This window comes from Hippoglossus hippoglossus, chromosome 4 (genome assembly GCF_009819705.1).
Source record: "Hippoglossus hippoglossus isolate fHipHip1 chromosome 4, fHipHip1.pri, whole genome shotgun sequence".
NCBI classification, from domain to species: Eukaryota; Metazoa; Chordata; class Actinopteri; order Pleuronectiformes; family Pleuronectidae; genus Hippoglossus; species Hippoglossus hippoglossus.
Window position 1 is genome coordinate 26,915,865 of NC_047154.1, and position 27,667 is coordinate 26,943,531.

General features: G+C 45.5%; 1 protein-coding gene across 1 annotated transcript in view; it reads left to right on the forward strand.

The window, feature by feature from the left end:
• The first annotated feature begins 6,821 nt into the window (after positions 1–6,821).
• Positions 6,822–27,667, forward strand: part of LOC117760597 (phosphatidylinositol 3-kinase regulatory subunit alpha-like) — a 103,410-nt gene continuing 82,564 nt past the window's right edge. Inside the window, exons 1-2 of the mRNA XM_034583721.1 lie at positions 6,822–7,021; positions 7,417–8,487. Of these exons, the coding sequence (XP_034439612.1) occupies positions 8,136–8,487 (352 nt within the window). The 5' untranslated portion in view covers positions 6,822–7,021; positions 7,417–8,135. The remainder of the gene's footprint in view (positions 7,022–7,416; positions 8,488–27,667) is intronic.

Genomic DNA, 27,667 nt, shown 5'->3' on the forward strand with positions numbered 1-27,667 from the left:
GCAGACGTGAACCTTTGCATATTTAAATGAAATATCCAACATCCATATATACATATACATCCTCCAGTCTGAGGGTGTGTGAAGTTCCTGTGTGACAGGCTCCTACATGCTCATACTTCAATCATGTTGAGTAAGTGGGTCACCTGGAAGCAGCGGAGATATGAAGAGACGTTTCCCTGCCAGTCTAATCTCATGGTGCAGACGCAGATCACAGGAGGAGGAGGGTCGCCGTGACGACGCTGCTGTCAGGAGTCTGTGAGGTGATGTCTGTTTCCGTTAATCCAGCTTCTTCTGTAGAAATAAAAACACCCTGAACGATGTAAATCTGTCGCATGGAGCGCGACATGTCAGCGAACTGAGAGGAACCAAAGACGCCTTTTCCACTGTTTACATCTCACAGCAGATACAACGTGTCCCTGCTTCCATTGTGTGTTGGATTAGATCAGCATGAAAACCAGTTGTTAGACATTCAGCACAGATATAATTTACTGTGAGACTCCGACCGAGCCGGAGAGAAAACTAAATATGAGCCCACAGGCTTTTTGTGTCAACATGACAGAACCCAGGTCAGGCATCCAAATCTAAAACGTGTTTTCACTACATGCAGCTGAGTAATTGCTTTTGTTCAACAGAGTTTTGGGGCCAAGTTGAAGAAAAAGAAAATCCGTAAATCAGAATATGAGAATAGAAGTCATAATTTTGAGAGAATAAAGTTAAAATATTTGCAGGTGTAGAGGTGTAAGTTTAGAAGAAAAGAGTTTTTAGGCTATGTGTCATTTTACAGGATGAATATCAGATGATCAGTGTGTTGACTGCGTTCAAATGAGGAATGTGCAGCTTCTTGTTTATTATATATTCGTATAAGTTTCATAAATAACATAATAATGGTCTAAAACTGAGTCTATTCTAAAAAAACTATTTCATAGATTCACAATCTGATTAGTCCAAGATGTTTGATCCAAGTCGTGGAACTACAGGTTCTCTGTTTATCTATTTGCATAATATCACGACTTCAACCACGTAAAATAGAGGTGAAGTAAAATTATAACTTTTATTTCGACCACTTGTACTTTCAACCTTTTGAAAGCTCAGAATTAGTTTCCTTGTTCAACATGCCCCAAATACTCTGTGGTGTTAATATTTCTTGCTCTCGCTGCTGTGCTTCTTTTAATGTCACAGTTGATCTTCTACTTGTACAATGTGATCATAATGAAACAAATAAATGAGAAAAAGACAGAAATAGGACGAGGTTGTAATAAAGCAGATGATTCTTGTATGATGTGTGTTTCAGGGAGAATAAGACATGTAACCAAACCGGTGCTCGTTGGACTCTGCGCTCAAACACAATCCCTCAGATTAAAGTCTGTAATCCTCCAGGTGCTTTCACATTGGGAACAAACATGGCGGAGGGTTTTCCACCAAACCAGGTGTTTCTGTACATTTACATTCTCCCTGCTCCGGCTCTCTGCAAATTCTAAAGGCATGTTTGCTCGCGATAAGAAAAACAAATGTTCCCTGCAGTAATATGGGGAGTAATTGAATTGACAACATGGCGAGCTCTAATCTGGTGTGTTTCTCCAGGCGTGGCAGAGGAGCGACGTGCCGAGCGAGCTCATGATGGAGGAAACGCTCCTGGGCCACCAATGAGCTCTTGACCCCTGCTGCTCACTGGAGCACGTCCTAACAGCACAGAGAAGGTTATATAAATGAGGTGAGTGTGCGTGTCTGTGCATGTGTGTGCATGTGTGTGTGTGTGTGGATCCACGGGTTATTTGTGCGTCTGTGAAAACATCTCGTTACTGCTGCCAGATGCGTGTTGCAGTGAGGTTGTGCGCTCGCTGATGAGGACACACATGTCGACAGGATGAAAGCGAGGGTCATGACGGGTCGGTAAAGGCCGTGTACGAGTGCTGCCTCCCACACACACACACACACGCACACACACACACACACACACACACACACACACATGCACTTACAGTGGGATGATGTGCACTCTGACCCTGTCTGGTTGCCGTGGCGATGACTGAGCTAAATACAGTAATAGAAGAAATAAACAGATCTTTGTTGTCTGTGTGAGGACGGAGGAGCGAACTGTCACGTTAACGTCTTGTCCAATGAAATAACTCGAACCTGAGGTGATAAACAAACATCACACACACTGTCAGTGGGATTTAACAGCTTTGTTTATTAGAACTGATGTTTATTGTTCAGGTTCTAAAAATGAATTTCCTCATTATTGTTTCTTTTATCATAATCTTAACGTTGCTTTAACTCCTGTTTTAATATCCTGAATATGTTGAACCTTTTTCATGTAAAGCACCTGAAGCTGCAGGTCACTTTATTACTATTGTTTTTATTATGACCTGGTTTTTACGCCGTCAGTAACATTAATAAATACTTTAGTGTTGAAGGTATTTGTTATTTATAGGATTTGATATGATGCAGCTGCAGCTTGTTAGCTGAGAAGAATCCAACCGTTAGATGCTTCGACACATTTATATTCGAAGGACACATTTATATTCGAAGGAGCCTTTAAACTTTGGACAGTGGTCTCGGTCTTCGACTGCAGCCTCTGAAGGACGCAGCCCCTGAATTGAGACGAATGCATTGTCCCGTCTGCCCTGAAGAAATAACGCTGCTCAGAGGATTTATTATAACGTCTCGTCTTCTCAATGCAATTATGGCCGGAGCTCCGGGCGAATGACAAACCCACGTTTGCTTCATCTCCTTTTTGTTCTTCCTTTTCACTTTTTTCATTTACACAGTTATTTGTCCATTTATTGTTGCTGCAAACTGAAAAGGATTCATTTAAAAATAGCCGACTGATTTTGTAACTGTGCCCAATCTCACAAATCACATCTGTTTATATGGAAACCAAACACAGTTCATAGCTCCACATGATTTCTATGTGTTCAAAGCCACAGAGCAGCAACAATCAAAGATCATTCTGACAGAGTGATCGCCTGTAGAGTGAGAAGATGGCAGAGTTGTGTGGATGTGAATCTGACCCTCGTCCTCCCTCTCAGCCTCTCAGCCGCCGTCGTCATGGTGCCAACACGTCTTCAATAACACAGGTAGATAACACTGGCTTTGCTCCGGGGGGGGGGGGGGGAGCACAGGAAGGAATCATTCAACATAGAAACAGCAACTACAACATGTCAGGAGAACAGTGAAGGGGAAACAATGGTTTATTGTTTATTCAGCAGGAATCAGTTTGTATTAAAAGGTTTTCTCACCTCAGTCTGAACTAAGCTTCATGTCTTTGTTCCATTGTTTCATTTGATCTGTTAGTTTGATTCAGTTCATCTTCACCTACGTGAGCAATATATTTACATTGTCTTTCTAAACCAATGGAGACAATGAATGAACCTGTTCACTGCGTTCATTTCTTTGCCTCTGTCACATCATTTGTTTTACTACCAGTGAAATGAACGTCCTCGGGGTTCAAACATTATATCGTCGGAGGGGAAGACTGCAGCTGCTTCTTCTTCTTCTTCTTCTTCTTCTTCTTCTTCTTCTTCTTCTTCTTCTTCTTCTTCTATTGTTTAATTCTGTCTCTACTTCCTGTGATTGGTCCAAAAGTCCAAACTATCCAACAAAGTGTTTTCACTGCAAACCAACAGAACCAGGTTCAGTTTCAGAACTCCTCTTCTGCTCTGAGGAACCTTTCACACCTGATGTTCAGCTTCAGTGGATTTGTCAATAGTAACTGAGATGCATGACTGTGACGTGTTGTCAGCTGCTGTGAGTGAACATGTGAACACTGTGCTCAACACTTGCTGAACTTGGTGTTTGTGTCTTCGAGCAGCTCAGAGTCGGCCTCAGGTTGACTCTTTGTGTTACTGGTTCTGATGAACATCATCAAAACTCTGTTAATAACATGAAGCCTCTTCTCAAAGCGATCTGTGATCTCTGGAGTCTAACACTACTGCTCAGTTCTCTCAGTTCTGCTTTGACTTTGTCTTTTGTTTCTCAGTCCTAACGTTTAGGGATGGATTCTTTCCAGTGAGCTCAATATTATGAGAGACATGTCTCTATGCAGACATAAAGAGTGAAGGGTCAAATTGAAATGAGCTCAGCTTTCTGCAGCTTCCTTTAAAACGCTGCTTCATTTATTGGCCTGAGAAGATGATCGAGTCGTATCATTGTAATAAGAAACTGTAATATTTATCTAGGATCATCACATGGTCGTATTACTGAGTGTGGGGGAAGATGTCATTGTTGTTATAGCCTGTATTTACACTCAACAACAAGAATGTTGATACACACGCCTTTCTCACCAGGAAATGCAATTTGATCCAAGTCCAAACAGTCGACCACCGTAACGAGGGACGATCAGTGTCTACAACAAACATCCCCTCCGTGGGACGCGCTGCAGACAGGCTGTTTGCATGTGCAGGATAATTAAACGCTCCCAATGTGACGGAGGATGATGGCGCCTGTATCATCTGACACATTTAATCTGGGGCAACTAGCCTCCGTCTCCTCTGGGAAGTCTCGCTCTCCTCTGATTGGCACGTCGCTACGAGAGATAAGACAAAGAGGAAGTCGAGAGCCACGAAGAAAGACAATCGTCCCCGTCTGACACCGAGACACAAGCATGACTAAACATCCGTATTATCCCCGTTACATCTCCTGCATTTGTCAACATGTTCCTTATTGATTTCTGTCGCTTTACATTTGCATGTGTGGCAGCGTGCGACACTCAGAGTAGCTGAGAGGGAAGAACGACGTGAAGAGACAGGAGGAGAGGACGATGCTGTGGTGACACCTCTGGGACAAGATATGATGCATTTGAACCAGATGCTTCCAAATTCTGCAAAATCATAATCACATCAAACTACTGGAGTCAAACTTTAAACAGTTAAAGGAGTCGTCGAGGATAAATGTCCTAAACTGCAAGAACGATTGATGACGCACGTCCATTACAACTTACAACCTTTCTTATTCTGTTTCTGCATCAAGAGTAAATCAATTTGATTGGTGACTCTGCTCGTCACTTCTGCAGCCTCACGATCCATATTCACCAAAATATAAACTAATGTCGGCTACAAATGGGACATAACTATTAATTAATTTACCCACATTTTTGACAGCACTAAGAAACCAGAATCTGGTTCATATATCCCAGAAGGGAAGTGCAGCGCGTCGTCCATCTTTATTTACAGTTTTTGGGCTTAATTAACCTACAATAAGTTTCCATGTAAAAAAGAGCAGGATTATATTGCAGTTGTAATAATCCCTCATTGTTACAGTGCATGTTCAATTTTAAATGTTGTGACAAACGATTGATTTTATAACTGCATTTTTCACAAATGAAACTCTTTTCATATTTAGTTTTGAAGGTTATGAGTGTAGCTGTGATATCAGTTTCATGTGCAGGAGTCATTAGATCAGCAGGAACACGAGAGGGAATCAGAGACTCTGAGAACTCTTCAGTTTGAGGAGCACACGTATCCATCAAGTGTCTCTGGTCAAACACCTGCAAACATCTGCAGACCGCAGGCGAGCGGCGCTCTGATGCTCCCAGGCTTCGCTTTTTGTCTTTTCATGCTCATCTGCCTGATAATAATTTATGCTGTGGGTTTAATTAGTTTATTTTTCATTCTGCACACATTCCTAATAACATCAAGAGAGTTTAGTCAAGTGCGTCTGGTGAGAAAATGTATGAGATGGAAATAGCATCTTTATTTATATTCCAGTTCTTCTTTTTAGGACAAAGTATTTATGGAGATAGATCATTTAAAAGATGCTGAACATGAAAGAGGAAGATTTAATAAAATATGTGTGAAGTGTGGTAGGAAATATCATAAAATATTTCATATTAAACACACACAACCTTTGATACAGGTTATATATTAGAGTAAAAGAGAAACTTGGACATGTATTTATATAATAGAGAAAAGATGTTTAGCTGTCAGAAGATATCACTTTTATATCGATCTCCACCTCTCAACATATTTACTATTAAAAATCCTTTTTAAAATAAAAAGTATTTGATTTATTTTAACCGACACTTTTCTGTTTTGATCTGATTTGGTTTAGTTTTAGTGGATTTAACTCCTTCATGTCCTCTTTGCATTAATCTCATTTACCTCTTGTTTTACTTTTATTTGAATTTGAAAGTGAAACCAAAGTGTCAAAATAAGTAATAAATCACATTGTGTTTTTTAGATTAAAACATTTATTTAAACCTGTGGTGAATGGGTCGTTTTTTTATTTAATTTTTTCTTCTTGATAAAGAAGAATGCATGTGAAGATTTACTCCTCCTCCTCCTCTTCCTCCTCTTCCTCCTCCTCCTCCTCCTCCTCCTCTTCCTCCTCTTCCTCCTCCTCCTCCTCCTGGAACATTCTGTGCCTGAATGCTTTCTGCAGCTCCACCTGATGACGCAGCAGTCTGCCACTGTCTGCTGCTACGTCATGTGAGCACGTCACACAACAACAGTCTGCAGCATCCTCCCGTCATCCACCTTTCTATGAGCACCACCATCTCTCCATCATCACCACCTCCCCACCTCCACCACCTCTCCTCCCTCTGCTGTGAGTTGGTTGGAAGCACCTCCTGGTGTCTGTGCTTCTCCTCCAGGTCACAGAGTTGTTACATAATTCATCAGCTTCTCTGCAGCTTCTCCTCCTCAGTGACACCGACTGAGATCAGAACAAGAACCAAGTGACAGAAGCTGCAGAAGATAAGACCCGTCAGAGTCAGAGTCTGAGTCTCAGTCTGAGTCTCAGTCTGAGTCTGTGCGTCACATGCGCCACACGCGTCTCCGCCGCCTCTCCGCCGCTGGCATAATTTGCAGACAGGAGGAGGGGTCTACTGACATCAGCACGGCTCTCTCCACAGCACCGAGCAGGCTGCCTGTCTGCGGGACCGGCCACGCCATCCATCCATCTCATCCTGACGGGGCTCCGCGGATGTCTGGGCTCGCTCTGCGGGGTTCGGGTCGTGTGGGAGCGGACGCTTTGGCACCGAGGCGCCGGCGCAGGAGACGAGCTGGTCGGTGCAGCTGCAGCGGTGAGTTAGCGACAGACAGACAGACAGACAGACAGCAGACAGACAGACAGCAGACAGACAGACAGCAGACAGACAGACAGACAGACACACAGACAGACAGCAGACAGACACACAGACAGACAGCAGACTGACGCAGGGCGAGTTGAGTCGGGCACGCTGTCTGGCTCAACTTCAGATTCGCCTCGTCACGCTGCTTGTATCTGCTCCAGAGACAGAGGAGCAGCTTCTCACCACATTTCAACCCCTTGATTCTCTAAATCCTCTGATTCTCAAACGTCCATGTCTGTGTTTGTATCTGTGATGTGTAGAACAGACTCTCAGCTCTGAGTTCTCACTTTAAACCCTTTAAAGAAGTGTGTGATGTTAATATTCCAACTTTAATTCAAGTTTTGCAGGAGCTCAGACGAGGAGGGGCGAAGCAGCACATTTCATTGAGGGGGTGCACTCAGGGACGCTCTGAATGAGAAGCCGAATTCTGCACTGCAGTGGATTTCCTCAGGTGTGTGTGTGCAGGCTCTGTCTCATTCATACCCCAACATCCTGCAGAGGCGTCGTTTGGAGGTCAGCCCGTCCTGCAGCCCCGTGCCACCCTCCAGGATCCAGACCGTCCAGACCGCCCAGCCTCCCCCCCTCGACCCCTTCCCCGTCTACTCCCCTCCATGCATCACACACACTTTGTGGAGGCTGGTCAGTCGTCTGCGTTAGTTTGATTCACAAAAGCCTGCGGGCCTCAGACTGTGGCTGTCGGGCTTCACACTGTGGATTTAACTGAAAGGACGTTTAACGGACGTCAGGACTGAAGCACAGACCGGACGCCGGTTCTGCTCCGTTTGGACGACCTTTGCACGAGGAAAGTTGAACCTGCGCCTCAGGAGGCTGCAGAAGAAGAAAGGTGTCGAATTCCACCTCAGGGATCAGATTTTTATCATTTCCACTGTGTCACCCTCGTCAGCACGACGCAGCACATCTCAGGCGGCACCACAGGTTTCCCAGGTTCCCAGGTTTCGGTTGAGTTTCACCTCAGGGATTTTTAACCAACAGAGTTTCCGTTTGGTATTTTTCAAGACGTTTTATCTACAGCGAATTCTCAGGCATCCTATGAAATCCTGTCACCATGGCATCTGACAATTTCCAGTACCGGGCCATCTTTGAGTACAAGCGGGAGCGTGGCGATGACATCAACCTCCAGACGGGCGACCTGCTCACCGTCCCCAAGGCCTCGCTGATGGCGACGGCGGGGCTGGAGTACCAGGAGGGGGCCGAGCGGAGCCCCAAAGGCTGGCTGCACGGCACCAACGAGAGGACCAAGGAGAAGGGAGACTTCCCGGGGACGTTTGTGGAGTACGTCGGCGTGATGAGAGTCGGACTTCCTGTGGCTAAATCCTGGCCCAGGCCCGTGCCGCCGACCCCTGGAGGGCAACAGACCGCCGTGGGCCCTCAACCGCCAGGAGCAGCTCCTGCTTCAGGTGAGTGCTGCCCCCTAAAGGATCCAAAGCATCATGACGTTTTGGTCTCTTGTTCTGTTTGCGAGTTTAAGACGAACTTGAGTTTTTCCTTGAAGACGCACGAACATCTCAAACTGCTGCACCGACACTAAGGCTGCGTTCGCACGGACACGTTTTCACTTACGCCTGCTACGTTTACGTCAAAAGAACTTTGCTGTTCTGGTTTTGATTGGTTCTCATCAGTCACATGACTCGACTACCAGCGGTGAATGCGGTGAGTGTACATCGCTGTTCCTCCATCGTAGAGCAAACTACTTCCTGTTTACACCACATGACCAGAGTGGGTGAATGGTCATGTGACCTGTGTTTTCAGGTGGGTTAGTGTGGGCGGAGATTATTTCTGATACGGAGCTAAAACCCCCGACTTTTAGTTGTGACATGTACTTTTACAACTTGAATGTATTAATGTGAACGTAGCATAAAACTTTGTGTATTCGGGGGGGGGGGTTAGGGGCCCCTCCTGCTGGTTCCAACATGAGCTCCTGTTTTCTCCGACTGATTCTGAGGATTTTAATCTGGACAAACTCTTTCTGTCGTCAGGACTTTATCTGCAGCGTGACGCTGCTGCTGTGATTGTGTGAATGAGTCTCGTTTCACGCCTCCAGGTGCCTGAGTCCCGGTTGCTATTTGTGTGGCTGTGTTGTGTTGGTTGTGTTTCCACTGTGAGAAATGAAAACAGTCAGTGTTCTTAGTCATCAGTGTCAGTGAGTCTGGTGTCGACAGATGTGATGAAGGAACATTTATCTGCAGTTAAAATGTTGGATTAACAAACAGACTCCAGAGCAGCAGTTTCATAACTCGAGACGTTAGACGTTAGAACGTTAGAAGTTAAAGCAAGCAAAGGAAATTATCATTGTATTTGATTCCTGGGAGTCACATCCGGATCCCCCCTCGATGTCTCGAGTCCCTCTGAGGGTCCCGGCCCCTCGTTTGGGAGCCACTGCTCTAATGCAGTGGTTTTATAGACTCAGACAAAATGGCTCCTCACCCAACATTAGTTCATTCTCTTAGTTTTGCTCAGTTTCTGGATGATTTGTGTTGTTGATCCAGTTGAAACTTCAGACGACACTAAATACAACAATTCTGTCTTTTATCAGTTTATTTTTATGACTCTGAGAAAGTGGGGAAAACGTGAAATTCCCCAAAACGACTGCATCTCTTAAATCCAAACATTTAGACACTTTGATTAATAATATAAATAATTTCATCAAGACCCATGAACTGTTCTCTGAGAAATCACTGAAAGTGTTTCAATCTCTCATTGATGTTTGGATGAATTCTTTCCCGACTCCTTCCTCCAAGTTTCATTTTGATCCGTCCACTAACAGTAAAACAAACACAGATGAAAATCTGTGTTTGAGCTGCATGACAGAAAAAAGTCTCACCTGAAAACATACATGACCATTAACATTGTTCATACGTGTGCTGGTGTAAAGAGGAAGCTATGAATGAAGAAGTGAGGATGCAGCCTGACGACTCCTTCAGTAAACACCTCGTCGGGTGTGTTTGGACGGTGAAGCTGCGTCGTCCATTGTGAAATCCATGAGCTCAGGAAGCAGCCGATCAATGAACGAGTTCCTCATTGACGCTGCAGTTCTCCGAATCATTCAGACATGTTGTGTCTCCTCTCTGCACCTGAGTCACAGCTCCCATTTAGTCATCAGATGTTTATCTTCTATTCCAGTTAGAGGTTCAGGCTGAACGTTAGCGTGCAGGTTGTGTCTGTTCGGTGCTGCTGAATCTTATTTCTGTCTCTTTTCGATGATTCATTTAAAGCAGAAGTAGGAAGAGGAGGAACCGAGCCCGAGGTGTAAAAAGCCTTTTGAACCAGGCTGCATCACTTGGGAGTATTTTGGGGAAATGTAGGTGTTTGGAAACTTACATTTAGATGCTCACGGCGGTGAAATAACTCTCAGGTAAACATGTAAAGCCTTTATGTACTTTTACCTCGTGCATACAATCCCCAGATATAGAGCGATCGATAGTGTGGATAGTGATGTTCTGCACATATCCTGCCTGCAGGCTGCAGATGTGTCTGCTGCTCAGCTGATAACACTGATCAGCCAGCTCCGGTCCAAACGCCTTTAGAAACCAGCCCTGTGTGAAACCAGCCCTGTGTGAAACCAGCAGCTCCCAGCAGCTCCTCTCTCTAGGTCCCAGTTTACTGGACGTCCTCTCAGAACGGGTCCCGTGGAGGTGAAGTCAGTGTGAATGATGTACCTCATGGTCGTTAAGACGCTTTACTCATCAGGTTTGTGTTTGATACCTGGAAACAGAGAAACATTATTTAAATGTGTTTAATGTGTTTCATTCAATTTAAATGTTTTCCACCATCGATCACCTGATGTGTCTGTGATGCATTCAAAAAACATCAATACAACAATGTTTTAATGTATCAGGGTTTAGTTTTTATGAGCAAACTGCAGCATAAACAATAGAAAATGAGGATTCACATCATCACACACACCTGCAGAACGAAACAGGTCGACATGTGAATCTAAAATTAATGAACAAAAGAACAGAAATCCTCTTGTGTGTAACTCACATCTCCCGGCTAGGAAGAAATTCAACGTATGAACAAATTATCAAAACAAAAACACACAGAAACTGTCGAGAGATGAACAACATGAAAACCTGTCCACACACTTTTCAGACGTCAGAATAAACGAGTCCGGGTTGAGTCTGTAAACTGAGACGAGCGGAGAACCTGCTCACATGGAGCAGACTCCAGCTCAGGGAGCAGATCTATCAACACACTAACTGGGAAACTGATGAAGTTAATCAGTTTGGAAAATATCTCAGAACTGATGGAAACAATCATCAACAATCAGAAAATAAAGCAGATTTATCCTCTTAAGAGGAAGCACTCTGTCCAAATGTACATGAATCATCAGGTGTGTTTACGATGCAGCTGCGTCGTCCTGTGATTCACGAGCTGCTGCGTGAACCCGGTGAGCAGCCGATCAATGACCGTATTTCTCATTGACGCTGCAGTTCTCAGAATCATTCAGACTTTCTGCGGCTCGCTGGCGACTCCTGCAGCCCTCTGCACCTGAGCTGCAGAACCATCTGTGTTTGGCTTTAATTCCTCTTCAAACCCTCAGTACATGTTGTTCCTGTGGGTTATTGTTTTTGATGATTAATTTGAGGCCGAGCACAAACAGATGGCGACGAGGAGAAATTTAACCCGAAATGTAAAAAGCGTTGCGAAACCCGCTGCCCCACTTAAAGAGCCTTTGTGACGGCTGCGGACTCTGATCAGCGTGTTACAGGGTGGTTCTCTCTGTCCGAGGCCTGGCTGCTGCTGCAGGGTGCGTTCAGATCTGCTGCCTTCATGGCTCTTCATTTGCTAAATAGGTCAGACGCAGAGCAATGTTCTCTCCTTCCTCCGCCGCCTCGCCGCTCTCTTTAATTGTCTGGCTGCCCGTCTGCTTTATGGGAGCGGGTTGAGTCTGTCTTATATAAATAACATCCGCACCACTCGGGTAAACAGCGCTCTCATTTCCATCTGTCCCTGCGCGCCGTGCCGATGCTTTTAGTTATAGTAATAGCTGAGCCACTCGTCCCTCCCTCCCTCGTTCCTCTCCTCCTCTCCCCATCCATCCATCTAATCCATCTCTCCAGCATCCTGCTGCCGCACAACGCTGTGTTTGTCCTGAATAATTGATTGGCTGCCGCACTGGTGGCCTGACATGCCACATTCCTGCAGTCACAAATCAGTAGTTTCTTAGGAGCAGGAGGAGGAGGAAGAGGAGGAGGAGGAAGAGGAGGAGAGCAGCGAGGCCTGTGGGCAGAGGGAAGCTAACTCATCTGCTGCCTCCATCACGGCTGACACTCTGGAACGCCCTGCTCTGTTTTACTGCAGAGGGGCTCTACTTGTCTCTACTCGGATTGATCAGGAAACTGTGGTCGATGTAAATAAACTCAGATATAAATCACAGAGTCAGTGAAGGAGCAGAGACTTGTTTAAAGTCAGGGTTGGACTAAAGGTTCCTGGATCTGTAGCAGTGAGAAGTTATTTCTACTAGTTGTTTGGTTGATCTCCTGCTTGGACATGTCAGGAATCACCAGTCGCACGAGTGGTTTAGTAGTTTTTTAGCGTGTGGATGTGGGGGAGGCAATAAATAAAATACCAATTTTACTGCAACGTCAGCAGGTTTTCTAAACGAGTGTAAACCGGCTAAAAAAGGTGAAGGTGGAAAACCTCGCTGTGTTGCATTTTGCACGATACAAAGACAACACCTCAACCGCACCATCGCCTGGAAGCTCAACGACATCACAACACCGTGCTGAGACAGTGCAGCCAGAAGCCGGAGCCCATCTCGTGTATTCACAGTTCTGGTTTTGGGCACGTTGACTCTCGTGGCTCGGTCTCTCATTAAACCTGTTTCCTGCTGCAGCTGCTCTGATCAACTTCTTCACTTCCTCCTTCAGAGTTTTATGAAGTTAGAAGAGTTGGAAATAACTCGGTGGTTCTCGCCCCAAAGCTGAGCAGCATTTCTCCCTGTGGTTCCTTTATTCTTTCTTTTTATCTCCTTGTCCTTTCTTCCTCTTCCTCTGCAGCCTCTCCTCTTCTTCAGGCTGATTCAATCAGGTGTGCTAGCTAATAGCTCTAACAGGGCTCAGGGCGCTAATCAATGTGTAACACTATCTGTCACCGTGTGGCTGCGAACGCCTCCAACCCAACGCCTCGCCTTCCCCCAGGAGAGCGGCTCCGTGCAGCTTTAATAATGACAGAGTGCTAATGAATCACTGATGTGCTGCTTGTCGAACTCGGACTACCTACAGAACTGTTGAGGTAATCAGAGCTCACACCGAAGCTCACGGGCTAATCGCACCCAGCGCTCTGCTCCGCTGTGATAAAGCAGGCGAAGGCTTTTATCTGCAGATGAGGCCCCGTAGCTCTGTAGCTCTGTAGCTCTGTAGCTCCGTAGCTCTGTAGCTCTGTAGCTCCGTAGCTCCGTAGCACTGTAGCTCTCCTCTCTCCGTCTCGCTTTCATGTCAACGAGAGATGCAATTAGATGTAGGAGGCGAGACGGCGGCGGCTCGTTCTCAGACTTTGATCATAAGAGTTTGGTCAAGTAAAGCAGTTGTGTCACAACGTCGCCGTGAAGAGATTTAGTGTCGGACAAGAACTGACGGAGCTGGATTCAAGTCGAGAGTTTTAACTCTTCAAAAAGCCATTTGAAGAAGTGAGGAGGCGACAGAATGTCCCGACGAAGACAGAAACACGACACATGCACAAGAAGAAAACTGAAAAATAATGAGCTGCAAAGGTTTTCAAACTTCTAGATCCAACATCATCCACAGTCCTGAAATATGTGATTCACTGTTTAAATTCAGTTTGCAGAAGAATCCTGAACATCCTCATCGACCTCTGTAAGGTCTCAAATAAACGCTGGTTTTTAATTCATGCACAGGAGCAAACAAAGCATGTGTAAGAACCAGAGTAGATAACGAAGGACTGGAAGAACACAAACATCTCAGGATGAAGAAGAGGAGCCGTACACGTAGAAGACGAAGACGTCCACTTGGAAACACGAGGAGGTTCCAGATCTTTTGGTGATGAGGGCCGACGCCGGTGTGGATGAGCTGTAAACAACAACACTGATCTTTCCACAGCAGAGTTTATACGTCATGTCCGGCCTCCTGCTGCTCTACAGGCTCCGCCCCTGCTGCTCTACAGGCTCCGCCCCTGCTGCTCTACAGGCTCCGCCCCTCACCTGGATGTTCCCCACATGTTCCTGTTTGAACGAGTCGGACCCGACAACCTGCTGCTGCTGCTTCACAAACACCAACTACACAACATGTCCAGAAACAAGCTGCTGCTGCTTCACAGGACAAACACCAACATGTCTGAACATTTCACCACACACACTCGTGTCCAACCAGCAGATGAGCTGCAGTCCTGAGTGTCTCTGAGTCTCCGAGTCTCTGAGTCTCTGAGTCTCTGAGCAGCCGATCGATGTGATCGAGGGGCTGAAGAAACGCTGCTGCACTGGATAATGACTGGGCGATCAAATACAATGGAAGAGAGAGAGAGAGGGAAGAGGAAACACAGCAGTAATTGTTGGCTTTGCAGAGTGACTGTGTAATGACTACTTGTGCTGCTGTTGTTCTGAAGGTCAGATGTTTTCTTTATGTGAAGATACAAGAGGAGGAAAACTTCCCTCTTTTTGTTGTGTTGTGTCTGTTCCTTTTTTTAAATCTTCAGTTTGATATCACGTCTAAAAATAATTAAATCAGAAACACTCGTCAATCTGATCATTGAAACATTGAATTAAATGATCAATGTGTTGAACTTTAATACCAAAACATCAATAATACAACAACTAAAAAGGTTTCAACGTTTCTAAATAATACAACTTTTTGAACAATATATTGATAAATAAAACTAAACCATTAATCTGAGCTGACAACGTATAGAGATAAACACACCCAGACATTTTAGTTTTATTGTCCTTATATTATTGTGACTATAATATAATAATATATTAAACATAAATCTTTGTCTGTACACACTTTAATCTAATAACATCATTTATTTCAGACATTTTGATGTTTTGATACATTTTTGGAAAATTCTATTTTTAACTTTATTTTCTTACATTAAACAAACAGGAGGAATCTGGACCAGGATGAAATAAGAACTGGAGATGTTCTAACGATCAAACTGAAGTTAGAATCAGTCCTGTTTCCTTCATGAGCAGAATAAACATCTGTGTGACTCGATCTCAGCTGCAGCTCAGTCTCCTCACTCTGTGTGTGCTGCTTCCTGTCGCAGTGAAACTGACGGAGACGAGTTGTCGTCACAGATGTTTGTGTCGTGGTTTTTCTCTGCGTGTGTTTGACTCTCGGCTGCGGACGATGAACCTGTCCGACATGTGGACATGTGCAGTTTGTGGTGGAACATCTGTCTTCTGTCTTCTTCCCGTCTGTCTCCTCTTCCATTCTGTCTCTCCACTCGTCCACAGGAACATTTCTTCTGTTTCCATCCTCACTTCTCTTTCTTTTCATGCTTCTCCTGACTCCAGTTCTGGCTCCTGATCAGTTTCAACTGTGACTCGTTCCGACAATAATGTTAAAACAAGATGATTCTTTTTAATCATAAACATATCTTTTCTGTTTATTCACGTAAAATAAAGATGTTCAGACACACACACACACAGACACACACACACAGACACACACACACACACACACACAGACACACACACACAGACACACACACACACACACACCTCCAGCTGTAAACCCAGCACTGCAGTGAGGGAGGTGCAGTGCATCACTCCACCTCCCTCACTGCACCTCCCTCACTGCACCTCCCTCACTCCACCTCCCTCACTCCACCTCCCTCACTGCACCTCCCTCACTCCACCTCCCTCACTCCACCTCCCTCACTGCACCTCCCTCACTCCACCTCCCTCACTGCACCTCCCTCACTCCACCTCCCTCACTGCACCTCCCTCACTCCACCTCCCTCACTCCACCTCCCTCACTGCACCTCCCTCACTCCACCTCCCTCTCTCCACCTCCCTCACTCCACCTCCCTCACTGCACCTCCCTCACTCCACCTCCCTCACTGCACCTCCCTCACTGCACCTCCCTCACTCCACCTCCCTCACTCCACCTCCCTCACTGCACCTCCCTCACTCCACCTCCCTCACTCCACCTCCCTCACTGCACCTCCCTCACTCCACCTCCCTCACTGCACCTCCCTCACTCCACCTCCCTCACTCCACCTCCCTCACTGCACCTCCCTCACTCCACCTCCCTCACTCCACCTCCCTCACTGCACCTCCCTCACTGCACCTCCCTCACTCCACCTCCCTCACTGCACCTCCCTCACTGCACCTCCCTCACTCCACCTCCCTCACTGCACCTCCCTCACTGCACCTCACTCCACCTCCCTCACTGCACCTCCCTCACTCCACCTCCCTCACTGCACCTCCCTCACTGCACCTCACTCCACCTCCCTCACTCCACCTCCCTCACTGCACCTCCCTCACTGCACCTCACTCCACCTCCCTCACTGCACCTCCCTCACTCCACCTCCCTCACTGCACCTCCCTCACTGCACCTCACTCCACCTCCCTCACTCCACCTCCCTCACTCCACCTCCCTCACTGCACCTCCCTCACTCCACCTCCCTCACTCCACCTCCCTCACTCCACCTCCCTCACTGCACCTCCCTCACTGCACCTCCCTCCACCTCCCTGCTGACTCAGCGATTTGCTCTGGATCACGAGATGCAGTAATGAAAACGTGTTGATCAGGAGATAAACAAATAGAACGAGTGACACACGAGGGGAAGAGGGATCAGATGAGAGAGATGTGACGACTCAGCGAGTTTATCTTGTAAAACATTCACATGAAGAAACATCGTTAAAACGAGACAGATAATCTATAAACTATAATCTATAATCTATAAACATATCTTTCTACATATTTGTTTCTACACATCTGAAATATTCTTGTGTGGCTCCATGCTGGGACAGAAATGATTCACTACCTGTGACTAAACAACTAATATGTCTGACCTTTAACTCAATATTTAGATTTATGAAGTATTTCTACTCATATATTATAAACACGCCCCCCCCCCCCCCCTTGCATGTGTAAGTGAAACAAATTAAGTATAAACACTTTGTGCTGTGACGCTCGCGGTGCAGATGCATTCATCCGGATCTGCAGATGAAGTGCTCGTCAAATGGATCCTGATGTGTGACCAGGTGCATTGTGGGGGAAACACTGATTGAGTGCGTGGATGTAGTTTTGTATAATTTATGATTAATTTAGTGTAATTTGATTGTTTTTTTTTACTTGCAAATAACCAAAAATCTAATTTGGTTGTTTTTTACAAATGAACGTGATTTTTTTTCTGGGTTTATTCCGACAGATGTTAAGATTATAAATTGGTATATTTTATTATTTTACGTTCTTTTCTGAATGTTTTACTTTGAGGAGACTTTACATTGATATGATGAATTAAATTCACATTTCACGTTCAACACGATGCAGTGACTTCATTGGATAAACCAGAGAGATTTTATTGAGCATTTTCCACAAAGTGATGATTGAATCGACTGATTTATTGGTTTGTTGATATTAGAATCTCAGAGTAAAATCACCGAGTACCAGCATCGGGCAGAATATCGCAGATATGCACCGATTTATTCTTTCCAAAGTTTTACCACTAATGAGTTTGGAGACTTTTTTTCATCCAATAAGTTCGTTTGAAGTTCCTCCAGCTGCTCAACGGCTTTGCTGCTCCTCGCTGCTTTTTTTATTTTAACGGAAAGCATCGTGAATCCAGCTCGTGTGAAGAAATCCATGCAAACCTTGCAGTGCATCATGGGAAATACGTTGAGAGTTGAGCAGATTGTTTTGAACGTTGGACATTTTAATAACTTTTGCTTTAGATTTTACTCCCTCGCTCTTAACAGCTGGAAGGAAATGAGGCTGCGATTTATAAATCTTCTACCTCCAAAATAAAAGCTTTCCTTCAACTCGGTGGTGTATATTTAAATCCTGCTCTTATTTTCCTTTCTTCTCACGTTCTTCCTGTTTGTGTTCGTGTGGAACCACCTGAGTTCCGTCTTCTCCCTCCCGCTGAATGCTAATGTCTCTAATCTCTGAAGTCTTATTCTTTGCGGTGGAGGTGAGATTTATTGTCTCTGTTTTGAAAGTCAATTACGGCGGTCCACGCGGCGCCGGTGTTAAACTGACAAATAGGGTGAAGCGGCAGAGTCGTTCAGCGAGAGGAGAGGGTGATTCAGATAAACATGGCAAACCGTGATGAATAAAACAGGAGCCGAGGATCCTGGGAGACCGACGGCGTGGAGTCTTTGATGCTGCGCGGCGGTGACCTACCTGGGCGCTCTGTTAAACTGCAGCGTGGCGTCCTGGGAGTACGACTGCGAGAGAGAGGTCACAGAGCGGAGCGAGCGGCTGCAGGCTCAGCCAATCGGGACGCGGGGAGATGTTGTCAATAAAGCTTTTATTTTACTGGCTGCCTAATTGGCCTTGGAATCACTTCTCCTCCGGAGCCGGGGAGGATTTACTCGCCCGCAGTAAAAGAACAATAGAAACACACTAAACACAAACAGGCCGCGTTTACTTTAGTGTGGAAACGGTTAAAAACGTCTGCAGCAGGAAACCAAAATGTTAGAAGGGAAAAATAAAATGTTTTCCTAATTTTATTTCCCTGTTCTGGGTCGTTCCCTCGTCCGTCCTTGTATTAATCAAATTTAAATAAAGCTGTTTTTTCTAAAAAGGTCTAAAAAAGACTTTTAAGAGTTTTCTCCATATTGTCAGAAATAAGATGTGTTGTTGGACACTAAGGATTCAAATTTCAATGTGTTGAGTCTAAAAATACTTGTGAATAACCACAGTGTGTGTGTGAAGCTGTAGAATATAAAGAACGAGTCGTTAAAAATCAACCCCGGGTTACGTCATGAAGTGAAAAGCAGAAATGTGCTGTGTAGCTCTGCGGCGGCGTGTCCCTGCAGCCGGACGATAAACCGCCAGGCGTCATGCGTCCGGCTTCCACCTGTAAATCCTGCCCCTGCCTGACGCGTGTGCAGCGACTCGGCACCGGGTTTTATGTTCAGGGGGGAAAAGAAGGGCTGAGAGAAATGGCTCCGACCGGCAGAGGCCTGCTCGCTCCCTCTCGCACGCCATCGCTGTCCCTCCTGTTTATGGACACCTATAAAACCTCATGGCTTTTTACGGGCCTGCTCTCCTCCTCGCTGCGTTTTAATGCCCCTGAAGTCTCCCGATAGACTCCGCTACAAGTCGTTTGACCGCTTTAATTCCAGCAGCCGCTGTAGTGGCTCGTTTTTAATCTGGGCAGCGTTAATGCGTTTCAGGGTTTTAATGCACTACATTTGTGCAGCTGCACGCTGCTGCAGCGCTGGTATTAACGAGCACTTTATAAGGGCTATTACAACACATTTAACACGTAATGTCTTCATAAAACTGGACCTGCATATGAGAGCAGCTCTTGTTTATTTGTTATTCGTCCTTTCCATTTCATTTTCATGGTGTTTTCAACCTTTCAGCTGGAATGAACTCGAGAACTTTAATTACCTGCAAGTGCAAAGTTAAATCAAGAATCTTCTGTTTTGTTTTCTATTTCTCTTGATTCATGGTTTTATCAGCAGCTTTAAGGAACGTGAGAAAAGGTTTGTGGAGACTTCAGGATATTCACCTGAAATGTAAGTTTATTTAAGCTTGAAGATGATTTTCTAAATCAATACAGCTTCACTTTAAAAGTATCATCAGTAGAGGACCTGGGTGGATGACGTCAGATGGTGATGTTGGTCTGTGCTGCGGTCGCTGCTCGTTCACTTCACTCTGGTGAGATCAGCTCCAACAGAAGGTTTCAAGTGTTGAAGTGATGAATTGGGCTGTAAAATATAACACAGCTGCAGATTCAGAGGGGATCAGATCTGACACCCACACACACACACACACACACACACACTCACGCACACACACACACACACACACAGATTCACACATCAACCAAACCTCTGTTCTCAGATGAACCATTGTTTTAGTGTTTGAGGATGAAAGGAGCATTGTGTAATGATGCCTGGCACCACTGGTACAGAGAGAGATGACTGTGTGTGTGTGTGTGTGTGTGTGTGTGTGTGTGTGTGTGTTCGCCACAGAAGCCATTTGGGATTATGTGTTGCCATCTGGAGAGATTTTGAGGTGAAAAGAGACTCTGTTAAGCCAAGGGCGTGTAGGGACAGAGGCTGGATCCGACACACACACACACACACACACACACACACACGCACACACACACACACACACACACACACACACATTGATAAATTCCCTTATGAAACAAATGTGTCCAGTGACAGTTGCGGTAACTTTTGGATTCACTTTACTCCAGGTAAACAGAGTGTGTTGGAATACCTGATGTGAGTCTTATCTTGGATATGAGGTTAATCTCTGACACGTCTCTGATCCAGAATCTGCAGCATCACGCTGACGCAGGATTTACTGCATGAAATCCTCATTCTGTGAGTTTCTTTAAGTGTTTGACAGCAGGAGAGACAAGAGGAGATGCTTTGTGCAGGAGGAGAAGGAGGTCAGTGTTTCTGTCCTGTTCTGACCACACGGAGCCGTTTCCCTCTTCCTGTCGGGTTTCATCTTCTCAGAGGAGCGAGGGAGGGAAGGAAGGAGTGAGGAGGGAGCGAGGGAGCGAGGGAGCGAGGGAGGGAGGGAAGGAGTGAGGAGGGAGGGAGGGGAGGAGGGGAGGAGGGAGGGAGGGGAGGAGGGAGGATCAGCTCCTGGAAAACAGACAAACCTCAGGCCTCAGTTCATATCCTCCTCCAAACATTCATCTCCCGTCCACTGTGACATCAGAGTCTTTCAGGTGTGTCCAGCAGGTCGTCCTGTGTGTGTGTGTTTGTGTGTGTGTGTTTGTGTGTGTGTGTCTGTGTGTCTGTGTGTGTGTCTGTGTGTCTGCAGACCCGAGAGGAGAAGGTCTTTGTTTGATGTCTAAAAAGACAAATGAGTGTCCCGGGGCAGATCTGTGTCGTCCTGCTCCGTCAGGACGTCCAGACAAACCTGCAGCAGTGATGTGTGACGGGGGGGGCAGCGTGGTGTCACCGCGCAGCAGATGGATTTGATTCCCATGTCATTCATGCTGATCCTCACTGCTACATTATGCTGATTATATTATTTTAATATCATTTTAATCATCTGGGCTGACTTGTGATCCCTCGCCGGCTGCAGCCACAGGAAGTGGACCTGAAACAGCCTGATGCTCACACACACACACACACAGGTTCTGGGGAGATGTGCCTCATGCATCTGATTAACTCTGACTCTCTGGTGCAGAGGGAGTCAATTAAAATGTGGCTTCATAAGGAGACTGTGGTGGAGGTCTGAGCTCTGACTGTCAGTCAAGTTATTAAATGTTTAATTATTAATCATCACATTTTCAACAAAAGTGCAGCAATAACTTCATTAATCAGTCAATAGAAAGGAAAGTATTTAACCATATAAATATTTGTTTAACTGACTAATCTTACAAATAGAATTTCAACCAAATTGTTGTTTTCAGTCTCTCAAAGACAAATGGTCCTTTAAATCATGAGGTTTGGACAAAACATCTGAAGACGTCACCTGAAACTGAGCGAAGACATTTTCTCTGCACTTGAACAATGAAACTATGGATTGTGAAATTAATATGCAAATTAATAGATCGTGAAAATAATAATTAGTTCCCTGTATTTTGGACACATTTTACTTTCCTGTATTTATGTTCAAATACAGAACAGTGACTTTTATTCATGTCTACTGATCTTTTTAATAATCAGTGTTTTGTGTATTTGACTTGAAACATGTAGAGGCTGCAGGCTGTGAGAATCTCACCGTGACACTTGTGCAGCGTCAGTGGAATCTGTGTGCGTGTGTGTGTGTGTGCGTGTGTGCGTGTGTGTGTGTGTCTGTGTGTGTGTGTGCGTGTGTGCGTGGGTGTGTGTGTGTGTGTGTGTGTGTGTGTGTGTGTGCGTGCGTGTGTGTGTGTGTGTGTGTGAAAACCCAAACATAAACACAGCTGATGCTTTGTGGCAGAACCGGTTTTTCTGTACATTTCGTTTGGAACGTCAGCGTTTTGCTCCCAATTGCTTTTCTCTTTCTCCGCTCCTCCGTCCATTGTTCCTCGTTCCTGCCACGTCTGTGGTTTGAGTGGAAACATTTTCCCGTTGGCCTTTGAAACTCCTTGCGTTGCCGTTTCCCGGTCATGCTGCGCGGCTTCACACGGCGCCAGGTGTGTGTGTGTGTGTGTGTGTGTCATTATTTCCTCTGTCACACTGCGGAGACACGACGTCTTTATGGAAGTTTAATGACTCTCAGCTGTTTTCTGACTGATGTCCTCACACATCCACCGTCATCTATTAACCAGTTATTCTAACAAGCTCATTAATTCTACTAATTAGTGCATTAATCAGCAAATATGTGACGTGGTGTGAACACGCTCCTCACTGAACACCTTACTTATTAATATGAACTCTTTCTAGAAGCATGAACCCAAACAAGTGGTACATTTATAATAACTCTGTCTAGTGGTGAGGTGTTGAATATCCCTTCCTCTCAGACTTATTCCGAACACACCAGAAAATACGATTCGGACCTTTGACAAAAACTACATTTGTTTACAAACTGACCAACTGGACGATTTGTGCAGAAGCTCCTGACGAGACGAGTAAGAAAAGAAGTGAGGGAAGGTTTTATCTCTTTAGTGGAACGTTCCTCTTTTACACATCTAAGAGAATCGTTCTGTGAAAACGTCCCCTTCATCTCAGTCTGTCCCTGGATCCTGAGCTCACAGATCAAACCTGTGTTTACTGTCTTTGTTCGGCTGTAATGTGCCGTTTCCTGTACAAACTTTCTACTTATTTTCACCTGAGAAGAGAAAAGGTTCGCAGCAGCGTGAAGAGGCTGTAGCAGCTCCTGAAACGAAGCAGCTCCATCTGTAGATCTGCAGCGTGCGGGGAGCAGAGATATAATTATAGATGAAAAGTTACATTCTGTGGAGACGCTCTAATGTTTTTTTAATGGAAGCGCTCACAGATGAGAGACATATTTACCATCCGGTCATTAGTTATTCCTCTTCTCTCTCCTCTCTGTCTCCACGGACTTTGTTCTGATCTCATCTTCTCCTTTTTCCCTATTAACTTAATTTAAAGGCTCTGCCGCTGCACTCCAGGGCAGAGCTGAACTGCCCCTGAACTCACCACGCCACCTCTGACACGCCCTCAAACGCACGTGCACGCCCGCCTCGCTGGGCCGGGTCCAGTGAAGTCTGGCTCTGTGGTTCCTCCGCTCCATCGTTCTCTTTCTTCTTGTCTCAATGTCATTTAGTCCTCTCTCTCTCTCTCTCTCTCTCTCTCTCTCTCTCTCTCTCTCTCTCTCTCGCTCTCCCTGTCATCCCCTCATCTTCCCAGCGGCCTCGGCGGCGCTCTGGTTTGAACCAGTGTAGATGAATATTGGATGACTTTTCAGTGTGAGTGCAGGTACAACCCGTGTGGTGAGCTAATACAAAGCAATCATCATGACGTTCTACCCGTGAGTCTCATCCCCTGATGGGACTTTATGTATATCAGTAACTTCAGTGGTTCCCACACTCGTCTGTTCTCGGCCACACAGGCAGAGATGAAACCAGCTCAGACTCCATCAAACACATTTACTGAATACATTCAGTTTATCCTCATTATCAGACCATGTTCCACAATCAATAAACAGTGGTAATTAAACCTCTCTGGACTGAATACAGATATTAAACCTCACCCGTCTTTCTGGAATCCTTAATCCCTTGTGTGACTTTGTGATTTAGATGAAGACTCATCACAGCTCAACCTGTTGACGGTTCAACAAGTGGTTCAATCAGATAAATGAGAGATTCTGACCTGTGTGTTTAGCTGCGTCACTTTTGTCTCAGTGTTAATGAGGCGGCTTCGTTTGTACACGAGCCCTGAATCCAGATTCTACTGAGGATTCCCCAGAAAATCCCAGGATGTGAATCAGAGGCTCCGCAGACTGACGGACGTTCCCCCCCCCCCCCCCCCCCACTTCCTCTCCGTCACATCTCCATCATCTCTGGTTCTGTGTGATCTGACCTCATTTCTCTCTCTCTCTCCCTCCCTCTCTCTCTCTCTCTCTCTCTCTCTCTCTCTCTCTCGCTCTCTCTCTCTCTTCCTCTCCTCTGCTAATTATTCAGTCCCGCCGGGGGGGTTTCTTTCTTTAACCCATTTTCTGTCTCCTCGCTCAGCGGGGGGGGGGGGTCTGTTTGCTTATTTCCTCTCTACAAAGAAAACTCGGTGCAGCAAAAATAGCACCGGGCGCTCTCTCCGTGCACAAGCTAAATATTAGGTTTAAACGAACGTGCAATTTACCTCAATGCACTCGGCTCTTTTTGTGTATGTGTGTATGTGTGTGTGTGTGTGTTAGTCTGTGTGAGTGTCTCTCTCTGTGTGTGTGTGTGTGTGTGTGTGTTTGTCACCCTGAATTAGGCGACCCATGCATCTCCCGCTGTGCGCCCGCCCACCGCCCCCATTAGAGATTTGATTACACTCAGTTCCAGGACACACGGACGTCCGTACACACACATCCTGAAGTGATCGGCTTCGTGTTATCCACTCACGCCCCCCCCCCCCCGAACACTCCCTCCATCACTTACTTTTCTCATTTAATAAAACACCACTTCACTACACCATTACCTCTAAAACAATCTCTTCCTCATTTATCTTGTTCTCCTCCATTCCTCCCTCGCCCTCTTATCTAATCTCAGCCCCAGCTTCTCTCCGCTCTCCTCGCTGGGAAATTTTGTTATACATCTTGCATTTGGCAATTTATTCCTCCCATTTATCATTTCATTACTCTGCTTCTTTTAAAGCAACCCCCCATCCTCCTCCGCTCCCTCTTCATTCTCTCTCTGCTGCTTCTTTTGTTCGTAATTCTGCCTTTTTCTCCATCGTAGGAAAAATGATCTGTTGGACTCGATTCCAGAAATGGAGAAATCAGTATTATCTGGCGTCTGTTCGACCACGAACCATCTGATTCTCCTCAACTCTTAACCCCCGAGAAGAAGCCTCCATTTGTCTCGCTCGCTCACACACTCATCATGTTTCCTCAGTTGTAAATCTTTCTGCAAAACCATCTTTCAGAGCTCTTGATCTGCGCCTGATTCTCAAATGGATGCTTGCGAGTTTCTCCTCTGTGCCCCCGATGACTCGGGACGGAAACCTGACAGCTCCCTGCCCAGGGAGGGGCGCCCTTCATGGGGCTTGATGACAGGCCTGGCAGCGCCGCGCTCGTATAAAACCAGAAAACGCTAAATCTCTGCAAATCCAGAGCCAGTCGAGGGCTCCATCCCCCCCCCTTTGTCAGAGAGCCCTGTAAAAAGCCACGTCGCTGCCATTAGAGCCAGGCAGCAGAGAGGCACAAAGAAAATGAGGAGGGTATTAGAGAGGATCCAGGTGCGAGGAGCTCATCACGGACTCGTAACGCTCTCCACAAAGGACCAGTTGCTGTCAATTACTGGAGTAAGCAAGTGGGAGCCGGTGGAAGCGTGAGAAAAGGAGCGCGGGGATTTGTGAGGCGCTGCTCGGTGCAATCATTGTCAGCGAGCGAGCGCGGTGATAAAGTGCCAGAGCCTGATCGCTGCAGGGTGAAATAACTGTCATTAACCAGTCAGTGAGTGGGAAGAGACCAGAGGATTACGTCTTCCACCAACTTCTGCTCGAGATGTTCAACCTACACACTTTCTGTCTCCTCTCTCCACCACAGTTTATCACTTTATGGTTTTTATTCAGAACAGTTAACAGTTATTTAGCATTTTCACATTTTAGAAGAACATATATGATCATTTCATAAAATATATATTATATGTTATGTACATTGTTATATATTAAGTTGGTTAAACCAGTAGCTCCACCTGCTCATTGTACATTAATCTGACACATTCCATCAGTGGAAATGTGTCCTGATAATTAGGACTTTTACATTATCACATTTTTGATAAACTATTATCATGGCTGAAATAATTATGATAACAGTATGGTATCTATAGAAAGTTTGAATAATGATAAGATATAAATAATAATATTTATACAGTTTGCATAGGTTAAACAACTGAAAAGCAAATACCTAACAAAAAATATAAAATACACATTTTATCATTCACCTTCAGCTTTGATAGTTTTGTGTGTTTTATTGATTTTATGCTCAAAATATAATTCATAATAAGCTAAAATACTTCAGATAGATGATGATCAGATCAGATCTATTAATGTATTAAACTATTATGATTATTCACAGCAGTTTAAAATGAATGTTAAATTTAAATTAGCCCTGTTTCACGTCCTCTTGTGGAAACATTAGCAAATCCATCGCATAATCTCATGATTAAAAGTGAATCTTCAAGAAGTCTCTGTTTTAGTGTCATTAGTGTCTGATAATCAGGATTAGTGGTAAAATGTTCGTGAGACCTGATCCTGAGACACAGAGCTCCACTATCATCAGTTTAATGAATGTTAGCACAGAGTTTCCTTTTGTCTCTGCTTTGGTCTCCACCACCTCCTTCACCACCTTCCTGTCTGCAGAACTGCTCGTTACATGAAATCCAACCTCAGAGTGTCTGTGTGTTCTCACTTCATGCAGCACTGTTCAAACAGCACGTAGAAACATGTTCCACTTTAAAACACAAAGCATCGTCAGTGCAGCTCATAATAATATCTTTCTCTCGGCTTCGCCTTTCGTTGCTTTTCAACAGATTTTCTTTCGGCCTCTTTTACAAAGTGACTTCATGAGAAACATTTTTTTTCCGTATCGTTGGCGCTCTCCTCATCCTCCTCTTCTTCCTCACATTCATTTTTAATCACCCGTTTCGTCTCTGACTTTTAAAACTCTCCCTCCTCCTCCTCCTCCTCCTCCTCCTCCCCCCCCCCCCCCCCCCCCCCGCTGCAGCTCGTCGTTCTTCCAGCTTTGACGAGTTATGTAACCTCTTTGTTTCTCCGTTTCCTGCCCTAATAATTATCTTTATGTGTTCCTGCAGCTCGCTCTTCCTCCATTGCTCGCACACGCACACACATGCACATGCAAACACACGCACACACACACACACACATGCACACAGACACACACTCTGTGGTCTTTGGTGACTAAAGGCAGCTTGTCCCTGGATCTCGCAGCAGCAGCAGGAGCTTTTCTGCCCAAAAAAAGAACTTGGCTGCAGGAGGAGAAAAGAGGAAAAGATCAAAGGCAGAATCTCTGGCTCGCTCCTGCAGCGCTGGAGAGATCCAGGGGGGGGGGGGGTTGTTTGGGTACATGGAACAGCAGGCGGGGGGGATTCCAGGAGTAGGACGGGTTTGAAAGTGTGTGTGTGGTGTGTGGTGTGTTAAGCCTGTGGGAAAGACGGAGGATGGCAGCGTGATCGGGTTTTGTCGTATATATTTAGAAGAACTTGGACCCAGAGGATTTCTCTGCCTCCCTCTTTCGTCTCTTATTGAAATCAGAGAACTTTCACAGGCGAACACACGAAGGAAGCCAAATCCTCTCTCTCTCTTTTTATTGTTTAATCACAGCGGCAGATTCCCACCATGTTGCTTCCACA